Source organism: Myiozetetes cayanensis, unplaced genomic scaffold (assembly GCF_022539395.1).
Source record: "Myiozetetes cayanensis isolate MyiCay16 unplaced genomic scaffold, myiCay2020 scf2-11, whole genome shotgun sequence".
In the NCBI taxonomy this organism is placed as follows: Eukaryota; Metazoa; Chordata; class Aves; order Passeriformes; family Tyrannidae; genus Myiozetetes; species Myiozetetes cayanensis.
This window is the reverse complement of record NW_026087411.1, coordinates 75,853,942-75,870,234: the sequence shown is the minus strand read 5'-3', so window position 1 is coordinate 75,870,234 and position 16,293 is coordinate 75,853,942. Positions and strand designations below refer to the sequence as shown.

At 37.7% G+C, this 16,293-nt stretch overlaps 1 protein-coding gene across 1 annotated transcript; it reads left to right on the top strand.

Moving 5' to 3' along the window:
* Window positions 1-1,913: 1,913 nt before the first annotated feature.
* Window positions 1,914-14,689, top strand: MANEA (mannosidase endo-alpha). The gene is made up of 5 exons (XM_050315581.1): window positions 1,914-2,025; window positions 6,903-7,495; window positions 9,868-9,977; window positions 12,307-12,383; window positions 13,670-14,689. Exons 2-5 carry the CDS (start codon window positions 6,946-6,948, stop codon window positions 14,304-14,306), a joined length of 1,374 nt encoding a protein of 457 aa, XP_050171538.1. The 5' UTR covers window positions 1,914-2,025; window positions 6,903-6,945; the 3' UTR covers window positions 14,307-14,689.
* The last annotated feature ends 1,604 nt before the right edge of the window (window positions 14,690-16,293 follow it).

Genomic DNA, 16,293 nt, shown 5'->3' with positions numbered 1-16,293 from the left:
ACAGGAGCTATTGAATTTCCATGTTTATATCTGCAGTATGATACAGTATGAGGCACTCATTCCAAGTCTTTTCATTCACATAAGAGGTGAAATACTGTCTCTGTTGAAAGAAATGAGAGTTTTGCTATTGATTTCAATGAAACCACAATTCTGGTCACTGTACTTTCTCTCACAGCTTAGAGAGATTCTTAACAAAAAATCAGGCAAACTACACCACAGGGATCCAACTCATTATAGTTATTTCCCATCCCACAGAGGGAAGGAATGTTTTCATTCAATCAGAAGACTGTGCTGTTTACCTAGTGCAACAACTTAGTCAATCCACAGTGTTAATACACAAGGGTTCTCCTTTACTTCTGATGTTACAGTAGACAGTGAGAACGTGTTTTTTTTTTTTTCATTGATTTGGTTATTATTCTTGTTAGGAAAACTATTCATAGCCCATTTTCACTGTTTAGGAAAAAAAAAAGGGGAAAGCACACATGAAATGTTAATTTATGAAACATAAGTGAAACCATTTTTGCATTCTTGTGTATATATGTAACTACAAAACAACATAATAGGAGAATGCACACACTTCTTTCCTGATTTGTTCCCATATTCCTGACAGGGTATAAGGGCGGTCAATGACGCCACTGGACTGATTTTGTCAGTGCATCACCTACTGTAATGTAAAATGAATACCCTACTCTAATGTGGAGCCCCTGGTGGTCTAGTGGTAAGGGCGCGGCGCTGTCACCGCCGAGACCCGGGTTCGATTCCCGGTCAGGGCCACTCCCGGGCAGGTGGAGCTTGTTAGCCATTAAAGGCAATCCACCTACGTCCTAATGACCTCGCTGCCACCGTCCAAGCTCGCTTGGCCCCGGCAGATGAACCTTAGGATTAAAGGGTGGGCTCAGTTCCGCGCACACTGTGTCTCACCTAAAAAATCCAATGCGCAGGCTGGAAGGTGGAAAGACCTTCCCCGGATCTTCGCTCGTGAAGACTGGCCATTACTCTAATGTAAAATACCACGCTTAGGATGCAGTAAAGTACCACTCTCTTATGCAGCACTGCCCACAGATTCAAGCCACAGGCTTTCTCCAGCCATTGCTTGCCTATCTCTGTACAGAGAGAGGCAACGAAACTGGTGAAGGGCCTGGAGTGCACATCCTATGAGGAGTGGCTGAGGGAGCTTCAGTTGTTTAGCCTGGAGGATGCTCAGGGGTAACTTTATCACTCTCTAGAACTACCTAAAAAGAGGTGGTAGCCACGTGGGGGTCACTCTTCTCTCCCAGGCAAGTAGTGACAGGACAAGAGGACACAGCCCTAAACTTTAGGGGAGGTTTAGGTTGGACATAATGAGGAATTTCTTCAGAGAAAGGGGTGATTAGATACTGGAATGGGCTGCCCAGGGAGGCGGTGGAGTCACCGCCGGCTGACGCGCTTAAGGAAGGACTGGACGTGGCACTTGGTGCCTTGTTCTAGCGGCCGCGGTGCTGCTGGGCCATCGGCTGGACTCGACGGAACTCAGAGCTCTTTTCCAACCTAACTGATTCTGTGGTTTCTGTGATTTTGTGGTTACCACTGAACAAGCCTCTTCCCCCAGCTGAAAAGAAACCAACCAGCAATCACGCGAAGGCTTTTTAAAGAACTGAAAGATTTTTACGCCTTCTGGGTAAAACAAACAAACAGGTAAAACAAACAAACAAAAAAGTTTGGGGGGGAGAAAGAAAAAAAAAAGCAATGTGGAAGCCCAGAGGCGGGCCTGGGCATTTCAGCAGCGGCGCACGTGCGTTGCTCCCCTCGGGAAGAGGCAGGGATCGCAGCGCACATTCCCCGCGGGATAACGGGGAATCACCGCCTCAGCCCGACCCGAGCCTGGCCCGCCGCTCCGGCCCCGCGCATGCGCCCCGGCTGGCGCACGCGCGGCTGGCGCCCGGCGCCGTTGGAGCGGCGGGACCTGCCTGGCCCGGCCCGGCCCGCCCGCCCGGGTCCCCCCGCGGGCACCGCCCCGGCCTCGGGCAGCGCCCCTGCCTCCCGCGGGTGAGTAACGGCGCCCGGCCACTGGGGAAGGGGCTCCGCGGGGCTGGGAGAGGGCGGGAGAGGAAGGGACGACGCCCGCCCCCGTCCGCAGCCGCTGTCGGAGGGGCCGGGTGCTCCCCCGGGCGGTGCCCTCCCTCTGCCCTCCTCCCTCTGCGGGAACCCCGCGTCCCCTCCCGCCCGCGCATGATGCCCCTGTTGTGGCCGGGAATTGCGAACGCTCGGAAATGCGGTGGCTGGCTCGGGGGAGGGGAGCAGGCGCTGTGAACCTGGGTCCGCTCCCCTCTCTCGCTTTCAGCTCTCGTCAGAAAGCCTCGCTGTGCAGCTGCCCGCGCTATGAACTGCCCCGGGGTGGGTCCGCAGGCAAGCTCCCTGTGATGGAGCTGTCTGAAGGTCTCTTTCTTTTCGTGGCCTGTAGCCCCTCAAAGTTAGGTGTGTGTTTCCGTGTCCTTTCAAAGTAGGAGAACGTTGGCATGTCGAGGTCAAATACTCACATATAATATAACGCTGCCTTACCACCTTTGTTTAGAAGGAAGAATCCAGCAGGACTGTGTTTTGTTAGTGCTGCTGCCTTTCTTAAATTCAAGTCACTTTTCTGTTGTTTGAGTGATCCATGTCAGGATTGTCATATTTCAAATAACTCTTTCTGAATTGGATGGACCAAAAAGAAATCTATTATTGGAATTGGTTAAAAAAATCTTTTTAGTATATAAGCACAGCTATAAGACCATATTTAATGTCTTCTTCCATCTTTAATGATTTTCAAGGTATTTTAAAAAAAAAATTCAGAAAAAGAGTTTTCATATCCAGAGACTTTTTGAGAAATTTTCCCTTTTTTTTTTTTTTTTTCTAATACTAGAAACATTTCAACTTCTGTTGCTTTTATACATATAGTTCCCAAGACCAGAATGTACTATGTAAATGAAATGGTTTAGACACTGTTATCAGCCCTCAGGAAAGTTTACAAAATCTCACCTGGTCAATCACGTGGTAACCAAAGTAATGTTTTTAGGTGCACATCTGCGCTGTAGCTCCAGAATCAAGGGCTTTTAAGGCCTAGGAGCTCCAGCTCTGTCTAGAGCTGGTCTGTCACTTCAGGGTTTTCAGGGTCTTTGAGCTGGGAAAGCTTGGTAGAACATAAGCTTAGATAACTTAGCTGAGAAGTTCTGATTCCTTGCATGATCTACCAGCCTCAGTGACTTCTGGATGACCTTACCCTTGATCAATAAAATCAGATTTTCAGACCTCTGTTCTATATTGGATTTCCATTTGTTGTGTTTAAGGAACATCAGAGTAAGTAAATTACAGTATTTGCTCATTCTTACTAAAATAGATAAATCTGCTTTATCTGGACATACTTTCTTTGCATTGCATATTTCTCTTCTGGAATCAGTAAAGCTGGAAAACAAAACCCATTGGGCAGGGCATGGAAAGTTGAATTTGGTCAGAATCATCTGACCAAAATTATCTAGAGTTATTAAACCCCCTACCTGTTTGTTTGTTTGTTTTTGTTTGGTTTGGTTTTTGTTTTATTTGCTTTTTTTGACTAAAGAAACATCCTTATTTTGGGAAACAAGTTGGGAAAAAAAACCTCTCATCATCTGTCCATCTGTACGCTTTTTTTCTTCATACAGTGGAAAGGATAAACAGAAGGTTTGCCTGCAGGGTAACTTAGGGGTATAAAAAGCTACAGTGCGGGAGAAAAAAAAACCCATACTGTCAAGTAAGAGCTTAAATGAGACAAGTTATCCTTGAGACAGACTTTCTGTTAAGTTTGGGGAAGAATTAAGAAAATACTTCTGTTTTTTTATAGATGCTTTTTTATTATTATTTCTTCAGGGAGGTATTAATTTTTTAAAAAGAACATCTAGAGATTTTACCTACTGTGATGAGTTTCATATTATTTATTACCAATGAAAACCAAATTAATTTGGAACAGAGATGGTCATAGTGGAATAGATACATTTATGTTCATCTTGTGCTTTTAATTCTGTATAGCAGCTTATAAAAAGTAAAATATTGTGTCAGAATTTTTTTGTTTTGAGAAGAGGACTGAATATTATGGAATTATAGGTTCTACACTTTCATGGTAAAGCTTCATATTTTTCTGATGTGTAATGAAAGAAACTGTAGTATCTCTACTTATTAAAGGAGAAACCAAAAGGCATGTAAACTAACTTATTCTTCCTTCTAACCTGTTACAGATGACTTTTTTTCTTTTAGAATTAATTGAGTAGGCAAGATAAAGAGCTCAAACTACTTAGAGTTTCGGCTGGTACACCTAGATGGGTCAACAAACTTGGAGTTAGAATCCAAAAGCTTCTGAGTCAGAGTAACTGCATGTGAGATGTTAATGTGCATAAAGCTGAAGTTATTTGGGCTGACTTTTTCCTAGTGAGAAAAGCAATTGCTGTTAGATCCAAATGGACCCAAAAGTCCAAGGCAAGGTACTTCATAAGTATAAAGGAATGACATGTACCTCAGTAAACTGCAATCATACTCCAAAATTTGAACGTCCATGACAAATGCAAAATCACAACTATGCTTTCTTTAATAACTGTTGAATCAGAAATGTATTCTAGGTTTTTTCCAGCTCCAAGGATAGATGTAACTTTAGGTAGCTGTTTTACAGGGCATATTTACTCAGTCTATTTCCCTGGTATTACCATTCTCCTGTGGCACCAGCATTGATGAGGGTAGTTTATCTGTCACTGTCTCTGAAAAGTAGATCTGAACAAGAGTAAAGGACAAATGAAGCACTGCCTACCTGTAGCTCTTCAATGCAGCTTTTACAGTATATGTGTCTCTGCCAGGGCTAAATTATGTCATCATCACTGAGACTGATGTCTTCCCGAAACAGAAGCCTTTACCATAGATATCAATTACTTGTTATAAAAGTTTTGCACTTTGATGCTGAGCCTCTGTATAAGCATACTAGGGGTTCATTAGCCACGTGAATAATATTGTTTCCTTAAAAAAAAAAAAATCCTGATCCTTTAGAAAATTAGTTTATCTGATCAGAATATTAACTTAAACTACCAGGGAGAGGTAGTGTAATATTCTCAAAAAAAGACTGAAAGGGTCATGAAAAGTAGTAGGAGTAGTTTGAATGTATTTAATTTCTTATTGGAAGAAAGATGTTATGCACTCCAAATAATTTCTTTGACAAAATTCTAAGATTTTGGGATGGGTTGTTAGCTATAGAAAGAGAACCCTATAATTTGATGTAAAATGATGTGAAATCTGAATTCAAAGTCTTAAGTACTATAAGCATATATGCTGTTAAATCATTTTCCCTGACACTAGCCGAAGGTATGATTTCAAACAAGCCACTTGGGCAAAATGAACAGCATCATTTTTGTACTCTTGCATTTCTCCCTCTGTTCTTCTTTGTTGACTTTAGTGCTGTGATACTCATTCAGCTGAGTCAGCTCTCTAGCAAGGTCAGAGTGCACAGGAGTTTTCTTGTTGTTTGTTTTTGAAATGTTAACAGGGGTTTGCTTTTAAAGTGAAGGAGTGACCTTGCTGTGAAAACAAAATGAATCCCAGAAGCAACTAGGAATAGACAGTAGTATGAAGGGATTAATATTGGAAATGGAAACAGAACTTCCCCTTTTGGCAGTGTATTACTGCTAATCCAATTCAGGCTATAGTGTTGAAAAGCATATTCTAAAATTCCTTATCCAAAATTATCACAAGAGTAGCAAACTGTGTTGTGACAACTGAGCTATATGTTAATGCACTATAACATTAGTAAAGAGCACTGATAGGAAACTAAGGTAAGATAGTTAATAAATATCATAAAATGACCTGTGTACATCTCAGTAAATTAAAATAAGATTCTAAAATTTGGAGGTCATTGACAGAAATACAAAATCACAGCTATGTTATGTGTATTGGCTCTTGAATCAGAAATGTAGATTTTCCAGTTTGGTGTTGTCAGTTTTATGCATAATCTTGTTCCACATAATTCGATGGTAACCTAAATTTTGTTAATCCTTTTCTCTGGTTCTCTTGTGATAATGTTGAACAGGACTTAAAGTTATAAATAAAGCAATCAGGCATTCCATTATACTGATTTTCTTGCCCCTACTTTCAGGGCTCAAATCTTGCTGTGTGCTGTTGGTTTTGTTTTGAATTTAGCCCTGGAATCCTACATGAAAGACCAGGCAGCTGTGGCATTGTACTAACTGGCTGTCAGCAGCTAACTTGCAGGCTTTCTGCTTGAGGTACATCCTTAGTGCTATGTTGGTTTTTACTTACATAATTCAGAAAACAAGTTAGAATCTTAGATCTATGAAGTTGCAAAGCATCATTTTTTGAGTTTAATTTGCTGAAGTATTTGGTTAATGTATTTGGTAACTAAACACAAGGTAGTTGGTCTGAAGCCAGTAGTTAGTAAATAGATTAGTAAATGAAACCTGCATTTGGAACATAATCTGTAGTTCCATCATATCCCATTTTGTCCTTTACTCTTGTTCTGCTCTATTAGTCTCCTTTCATGGCTTCTGCTTTTTAATTTTCTATGCTATTTCTACCAGAATAACACTTGTCAAAGCATAATAGTTCTGAAACAATGTAACCAGGATTTCCATTTCATGGGATTTACCTGGGTTAGAATAACAGTGAAGTTCAAAAGTAAGATATTTTATGAAATATTTGAGTCCTTGGTGGTAGAACCTCAGAATCTCATGTTCTCAAATAAAAAAATGGGGTTTTGTTTGTGTGACCCCCCACAAAGGTCTGTTAGTTACACAGTCAGTGTGTGCATCACAGTTGTCTGCATGTTATTTCTATTATGTAGAGACTTTATGAAGCATTTCATACTGTTGAATTAGGTAATAAGAAATCTGACTTTAAAATATTTGTCTTTTGGTCAGTTGCAGCCAAAATCCTTCTCTTGGGATTCTGAACTATGACATCATGGCAAGATTTCGCAGAAGAACATGCATCATTTTGTTGCTTTTTATTTTGTTTATTTGCTCCATAATGATGGCTTTGAAGACACTGAGACCTGACAGAGCTGGCTTTGGGGATCCATTTGGACTTGGTTTGTTGCCTGAGCTTCAGCAACGGACAGTTCTCTTAGACAGTAAACAGAGTTCACTAAATAGGATTCAAGGAGATACTGTAACACGTGTCACTAATTTGCACGGTATTGCTGTCAATACTATGAAAGCATCTATGCCTCCTGTAAATAAGATGGAAGAAGAACTGTCTTCTCCTAATTATAACTTTCACATATTTTACTATACTTGGTATGGAAATCCACAGTTTGATGGTAAATATATTCACTGGAACCATCCACTGTTGCCACACTGGGATCCTAAAATTGCAAACAATTATCCAAAGGGAAGGCATAATCCTCCTGAGGACATTGGGGCCAACTTTTATCCTGAACTCGGATCTTACAGTTCCAAAGACCCTACTGTCATAGAAGCCCACATGACACAGATGCGTTCAGCTTCAACTGGTAATAAGTGTTAACATTTCAGCATGTTGTTCATTTATCCAGCCTTACATATGTCAATGAACACAACTGGCCCATTCTTCTGTTTTTTTCTGTATAATTCAGGAAATGGTCTGAAACCAGTAAATGTCTTTGTATCTCTGAGTTTTAACCCCCAGCTGAAACCTACATCTTCAGAGCTTTGTCTGATGAGTGTCACAGCACAGAAATACAAGAACAGTATTTGTAATCCTGTTAGGTACATGTTTTTTGTGACTTACTGTTAAGCACTGATAACATATTTGGAAAACGCAGAAACCATTTCTGGAATATATTGTCTGTGTATTAAACTTCAGTTTTAAGACCAGGTTTCAGAAAATCATGTTAACATGCTTAGGGAGCAATCTGTTCAATGACTGAGTGGGGTTTTTTCTCTGAATTCTGTGTATGCAGTAACAAATAGATATTAATTCATTAATTGTCCAAAAGTATCTTCTTTCAATAGAAATTGATGTTCCCTTTTTCTAAGTAAGATGAACTATATACATAAGAATATTCAATATCCTTTTGGTGTCATTCTTTGTTGTTGAGCTTTCTGGTCCTTTTTATGTTAAGCCTCTTTGAATTAGCAGTCATATAGACTAATATTAAACTCTGAACAACTTCTGTAAATGTAATTGGGGCAACATGACCAGAACTCATAGTGTTATTCAGGCAGCTGATCACCTGGTATTGAATCCCTTTCATTGACCTAATCATTAAGGTTTTAAACATTTTTAAACAATATTGGTTTTAGTGTCAAGTCCATTCTCTTTTAGACTCCTGAAGTCGTACGTAACTTTATTTTTTAACCCCAAGAAAGAAAGTATTAACTAATCTTTCTCAGGGAAAGATAAATGTCAAATTGAGTTTAAGTCCCTTGATCAGCAATTCCATCACCTGAACTTTTATGTGTTTCCTAAAGGTATAGAAGAGTCTTGTCGGATGTATTCAAGATACCCAAGTTTGTTGCTGCTGTTCTGATTGTTCTTTCTATCTTACTCATTTGAATTTGGTTCTCTTCTTTTGCGTAAAATAAAAGATAATGTGATAAAATGCAGTAAAATATTGCATTATTCTTGTTCTTGAGCAGACTGTCTCTTGTGATAATCTGTGATTCTCTTTTTGATAAAGTGTGGAGGGAATGGAGATAGTTGAACTACCTTCTGTGTATAGTGAGCTCAGACTTCTGGTTTGGATGTTCAGATGTGATTGTGTATTGACTCTAATTTATGCTTTCTTTTCCTTATTTTGGAATTGTTTGTTTGGAAACTTTTAGTCAGAAATGTTATAATTTTAGTAAAGTAGATGGAATTTAGAGTATGTACTTCCTACATACTTATTTGTTTCCTTAAATCTTTACCTACTTAAAAAGAATCATATTGACTTATTCTTCCATATATTTTAAATAACGTTGTTAGGAAAATATTTCTACATCAGTTATTTCATGTATTTTTTTCAGATTTACCTTCTTCTTGACATTATTTCCAGCTGTACATCTAAAAGATCTAATTTGTTTATCTGACAGCATTTTATTTTACAAGGAAAGGGTTTAGCCTTTCTGAAGAGGTATGTGTTCTTTTGCTTTCATGGAGAGCTTTAGAAAAATTTACAGTATCAGGTCATTCTATTTGTTGTCTTTTTTTTGCCACAGGACTAGTAGCATATTTAAGTTATTGAGAGTTACTCAAGCATTTTTGAAGATAATAAATTTAAAAACTAATTTCACGTGCTTGGAAGTGTGGATTACACCAGAGAAACTGCTTTTAACAAGAAAGAAGGTTGTGAGATTACACTCACTGCTTCTAATATTGAATGGTTTTTTTGTAGTAGAACCAGAGGTACAATGAAGAAATATGTTGGAGAATAAATTTTCATAAAATAAGAATCTTTCATCACATGCATAGCCCTCCCCTCTTGTGTGTTCGTTCTATAACCCTATGTTATGCATACACCCTATATATCTTCATATTCTCTGGCTCTGTTTTGGCATAGCTGTAATGCCTTCTTAGGGAGCACTCTTTTCCTCTTGGTACAACCTGAAGTTTAGAATGCTGTGCCGAAAAGTGGGAGGGAATGGCTTTGAGTGTTAGGCTTGGGACGCTGAGCACAGATCTGTTCCCTTGACAGATGATCTAACCACTGTGTTTTGTAGTCCTGTAAACAAAGAGAGGAGTTAAAATCCACTCTGAGAATACTGAGATTTTATAACTGGTTAAAAAGTAATTTGAGATTCTGATTTATATTATGTTGGTTTCACATCAAATGATAATTTTAACTCATGTAACATGACATGTTACAGTGTACATGTAATATGTTAAACAACATGAATCAAAACTGAAGTTTTGTATTTTCAGGTGTAATAGTGCTTTCATGGTACCCACCAGGTATGGCTGATGAAAATGGAGAACCAACTGATGATTTGGTGCCTGTTATTTTGGACTATGCACACAAATATAATCTAAAGGTAAAGTATTTTTAGATGATAAAATAGGACTAATTAGGATAGTAAACCTTGATAAGAGTTTACTACTTTGACTCAAGGTATAGAGAAGGGAAACCTGTCATATAATGGTGGCTTCTGTTTCTGTCTCCTATTATACTGCACTTCTTTTGGGTCACAGAAACCTTTGAATTGCACTGAATTTTGGTAGGACCTGAGAAATTGCCTTATAAGTAAAATAAATACTGTAATTTGCTTTAGGATGCAGAATCTAAGGTATAGTGTTGAGGGTATTTATTTTTCTATTTCTTTTCAGGAAACAGTTTTTAAAATAAGACGAAATGTTGTTTCCCAGTGAGGCTTAGCAGTTGAAGGAAGTATTACATTTCACAAAATACTTTGGAATACAGTGGTCTATAAACTAAGGAACTTGGAGAAACAAGAAGAACTGTCTTCATGTTTTGCATTTCATAACTTGCTGGTACCTCATCACAGAGATCAGGAGCAAGTATTTTAAGTAATAAAGGCAGATTTAGAAGATCTAGTTTGAATGAATGTCTTTATTCCAGAAATTACCAGGAACTTTTGCCTTGGACTGTAAGATCAGAGACATGCTGTTCTGACTTTATGGTTATTCCAGGGCATGACAGGATAGAAAGGCTAAGTTACTATCTTCTTGAAATAGGTGAAATATCAGGTAAATTTAAGATTATGTGAATTGATCAGTAGGATCTAAAATTGTCCCTTGATTATTTTTTATTTTATTTTCAGAATAAAACTTGTGTTTTCCTTTTGTGATAATGAAAATGTGCATTGCATTTTAATCTTGCCAAGTCATAAATTTAAATTTTTAAGTACCTGTATATGTTTTATCTCTGGAGGGTGTTGCTGTACTCTGTACTGAAAACACAGCCTTTTCATAAGCTCTGGTTTTAGTTGGTCACGCAAGTTGCAGATTCTCAGAGAAATTTCCTGTCACTGGGAGCAACTGTATGTTCCTTGGCAAGCAGGAGGAAAATAGGAAGATTAAATCAGATACAGAAGTAATTTTGAAACTGTTAAAAATACTGTGTGAATTGCGTTATGGGATATAGGTTGCACTATGTAATAGCAAACTATTAAAATGAAAGAAAAAAGTATTTTCAGATCATCACCTTGCTCTCACCTAAAGAACTTGTTAACATCCAAGTATCAAAGGAATCAAGGAAAAATGAAATAAGCTACCTAGGAAAATGCATGTAATAATGTGGTAATGATTGGAATATGAATGAAGCTACTGTTACCGCTTGGAATAATTACTGGAATACAGATTTTTAGTGTAGGTACTACTAGGAAATGCTACTTGTCATGTTTTTAAACATTCTTGCATTAGTAAGCTATTACAGTAAGTGTTAGGAGTGTCAGTACACCAAAACCAATATCTAAAATACATTTCTATTATATCTACTAAATAAGTCTGTGAAAAGATATGCCCCTTTGATTTGCCTAGTTTTGATAGTAGGAAATGAAAGATGAAATTATAGTGCTCTTCAGACTGTACTGTCCATCCTAGTGATTTAGTCTGATACTCTTTTTCTATTGTTTCTACTTAATAGAAATAGATATTGGCTCTGCAGTGGAAATTTTCTACTGTTGCAGAGTTGTCAAAGACTTTATTAAATGCATTTTGTTCTAAAATTGCTTCTGAAAAACTAGTTGCTTTGATCAATGTAATGTACTCTTCCATAATTGTATATTTGAAAACAAATGCGTTTTTACGTTGGAATTACTTCACATATATAGGTTAATTAATTCCATAAGCTCCAAACTTGACATTCAGAGCAGTAGCAGTACATTATATTAGATTTAGTTGCAAGACCTTATTGCTCTTGATAAATCTATAAAATTCTAAATTAAAGTTTTCATATCTCATATCTTAAAATTTATTTTGACACTGAAAACTATCCGTGGAGCATTATCTATTGAAAATTTAATACATTGGTTAGAAATTAAATATTAAAATGTTTCATTAGTTAATCGATTCTTTGACATTCAAATAATTAATATTTTATTTCCATTTTTCGTTTCTGTAGTTTTTCAAGTTTTCCGAAGCATCATCACCACTTGCTAGGGAATACAAAAGCAGTGTTGTTTTAATGTAAAACCCCTAAATACTAAAAACCCTCTAATACTAATCTTCCTGGGATCTGAAGCTTCTAATCTTAACAGCGCAGGAGTTGTACTGATGAAAATGTCTGGTCTGTAAGGAAGAAGTATATTTTTTGTGACTGGTACTTGCTTCATTTAATACACGGGTGCCTGTATATTCAGTAGTGTTTTACATTTGTGTTGCTTTTATGTTTCTACCTTTCAGGTCACTTTTCATATTGAACCTTACAAAGATAGAGATGATCGCAGTATGTACCACAATGTCAAGTACATCATTGACAAGTGAGTCATTTTGGGATGGTTTCCTTTGGGGTTTGTTACGTGCCGGTTTAGGGGACGTACGTATATGATCTAAAGGTTGTAAGAATATATAAAGATCTACTGAGACTGAAGAGAATTGTAAGGAACTTTGTTCATATTTCAGTGGTGCAAAACTCAGTCTGTTTTTTAAATATTAAAGTGTGAATTTTACATAGATACTCAAATGTAAGTTGCTTCCAATGTTCATTAATACTTCATTAATTCTACAAGTCATGATACTTCAGATTAAAGCATTTAAAATATTAGCCACATGATATATAAATTAAATATACATTTTTATAGTGACAAACTAGCACCTACAGCTTTAATGCGTTGACCTCTAATGATTTTAATTCATCTTGACAAATTCTGTGTAGCTACTAGTTGTTTTATTTGTCAGTGCTACTTAGACTGTCTTATTTCATACTGAATAGTAGAATTGCCCTTCAGAGGAAACTGGTACCTGTAGCACAATTTGACGCTAAGTTACTGTCGCGGTTTAACCCCAGCCAGCAGCGAGGTACCACGCAGCTGCTTGCTTACTTGCCCCTCCCTCGCCCCATAGCTCTGTGGGTGAATGAGAAGGAAAAGGTAAACTTCATGGGTTGAGATAAGAACAATTTAAAGGTTGAAAAAAAATAGTATTACAATAATTACGCTAACAGTATTATTAGTAGCGTTAATAATAAAGAGAAGGAAAGAGAGTAACAGAACCCAAGATGAATTGCTCACCACATGCAGACCACTAGGCCAGCCCTGAGCAACGCTCAGCCCCATTCCAGGTAACTCCCCCAATTTATATACTGGTCATGGCATTCTGCAGTATGGAATATACCTTTGACCGCTTCAGGTCAACTGTCCTGTCCATGCTCCCTCCCAGCATTTTGTGCAGCTCCTCACTGGCAGAGCATGAGACACTGAGAAGTCCTTAGGGTAAGCACTACTTAGCAACAGCCAAAACATCAATGTTATTCTCATACTAAATCAAAAAAACTACAGCCCTTTAGCAGCTACTAAGAAAAAAACTAACCCTATTCCAGCTAAAACCAGGACAGTTACTAATTTGTAGTAATTGAAAGGTTCTTTGAAGATCTCATTATTTGATTCTTCAGCAAACACTGGACTGAAAGTGGATATGAATTGCCATGTTTTGAAGTCCATGCCCTATCTATTTAAATTAGTTTTCAGGAAAAGTCTTCAGCTCAGATTGTTCAACAGTATTTTCCAAATGTCAAATTTTGTCTTAACGATACTTGTTTTTTTTGTAGATATGGAGGCCATCCAGCCTTTTACAGGCATAAGACCAGCACAGGCAGATTTCTTCCCATGTTTTACGTTTATGATTCTTACGTAACAATTCCTGAAATATGGGCAAATCTGCTAACTGTTTCTGGATCCCAGAGTATTCGAAATACACCATATGATGCGTTATTCATTGCACTTCTTGTAGAAGAAAGACATAAGCATGACATTCACAGAAGTGGTTTTGATGGAATGTACACGTACTTTGCCACCAATGGCTTCTCCTATGGCTCATCTCATCATAATTGGGCAAGTTTAAAAGCCTTTTGTGATAGTAACAACTTAATGTTTATTCCAAGTGTGGGCCCAGGCTATATTGATACCAGTATCCGACCATGGAACAACCACAACACCCGTAATCGTGTCAATGGGAAGTACTACGAGACTGCCTTCAGCGCAGCCCTTCTGGTGCGACCGGAAATCATCTCTATTACATCTTTTAATGAATGGCACGAGGGAACTCAGATTGAAAAAGCTGTCCCTAAACGGACTGGACAGGTGGTTTACCTTGATTATAAACCACATAAGCCAAATATTTACCTAGAGCTAACTCAGAAGTGGTCTGAGAAGTACAGAAAAGAACAAGAACAGTGGCTTATGTGAGCTGTCCCTGCTGCAGTTGTTTCCTAATACATTGACTATATTGAGAAAGAAATGGAGAGCTGAAGAATCTCTTATTAAATGTCTTTATTATATCTGTTGAATGTATATGCACTACTACTGAGTTTTAATTTTGAAAAGTAAAAAGACTATGAGAATATTGGCAATTCTGTGTTATTGGATATTTTATTTCAAGAATGTTCAGGGAAATCTGAAAGGTTATTTGTTTCTTTTTTTAAACTTCATAACTTGCATGCTGAGCTTTCAGAACATCTGCATGGGATAACTCTACATGACCAAAGTATTTAAAAAAGTTGGCATAGTTCTACTTCCTTCCTTTATTCTTGTAGTTATGTTTCTAATAAAAGTGATGCTGTAATCCTAAATTTTTATGCTCATAGCTTCTTGCAGGATGCATGTCTATGCTGTATGGAATAATCTACATCTACTGTTTTAATGCTTTGCACACAGGGACTTCTTAACATATGACTAGCTTGTGGTGAAAGCACTGAAGAGGTATGTGTGATGCAAAATCACTGTGTTTTTTTGAAAAAAGTATTTGAAAGAAAGTTCCAAAGAACTGCTGAAAGACTTCTAGTTTACTTACATTTTTTCTGTTTGGTACGTGGTGTAGACTTTTGCAGATTACTGGGTATTGACCAAGAACTTTTTTTTTTCTATATTACTTTGAATTTTAAAAAAATAATGTTTGGAACAGAGTAGAAAAATTTTTTTTTGAGTGGGAAAAACTCCTAAACTTGCAAAAAATGTACTAAACCTTTCAATGTCAAATTTTGTCTTAACGATACTTGTTTTTTTTGTAGATATGGAGGCCATCCAGCCTTTTACAGGCATAAGACCAGCACAGGCAGATTTCTTCCCATGTTTTACGTTTATGATTCTTACGTAACAATTCCTGAAATATGGGCAAATCTGCTAACTGTTTCTGGATCCCAGAGTATTCGAAATACACCATATGATGCGTTATTCATTGCACTTCTTGTAGAAGAAAGACATAAGCATGACATTCACAGAAGTGGTTTTGATGGAATGTACACGTACTTTTGCCACCAATGGCTTCTCCTATGGCTCATCTCATCATAATTGGGCAAGTTTAAAAGCCTTTTGTGATAGTAACAACTTAATGTTTATTCCAAGTGTGGGCCCAGGCTATATTGATACCAGTATCCGACCATGGAACAACCACAACACCCGTAATCGTGTCAATGGGAAGTACTACGAGACTGCCTTCAGCGCAGCCCTTCTGGTGCGACCGGAAATCATCTCTATTACATCTTTTAATGAATGGCACGAGGGAACTCAGATTGAAAAAGCTGTCCCTAAACGGACTGGACAGGTGGTTTACCTTGATTATAAACCACATAAGCCAAATATTTACCTAGAGCTAACTCAGAAGTGGTCTGAGAAGTACAGAAAAGAACAAGAACAGTGGCTTATGTGAGATGTCCCTGCTGCAGTTGTTTCCTAATACATTGACTATATTGAGAAAGAAATGGAGAGCTGAAGAATCTCTTATTAAATGTCTTTATTATATCTGTTGAATGTATATGCACTACTACTGAGTTTTAATTTTGAAAAGTAAAAAGACTATGAGAATATTGGCAAATCTGTGTTATTGGATATTTTATTTCAAGAATGTTCAGGGAAATTTGAAAGGTTATTTGTTTCTTTTTTTAAACTTCATAACTTGCATGCTGAGCTTTCAGAACATCTGCATGGGATAACTCTACATGACCAAAGTATTTAAAAAAGTTGGCATAGTTCTACTTCCTTCCTTTATTCTTGTAGTTGTGTTTCTAATAAAAGTGATGCTGTAATCCTAAATTTTTATGCTCATAGCTTCTTGCAGGATGCATGTCTATGCTGTATGGAATAATCTACATCTACTGTTTTAATGCTTTGCACACAGGGACTTCTTAACATATGACTAGCTTGTGGTGAAAGCACTGAAGAGGTATGTGTGATGCAA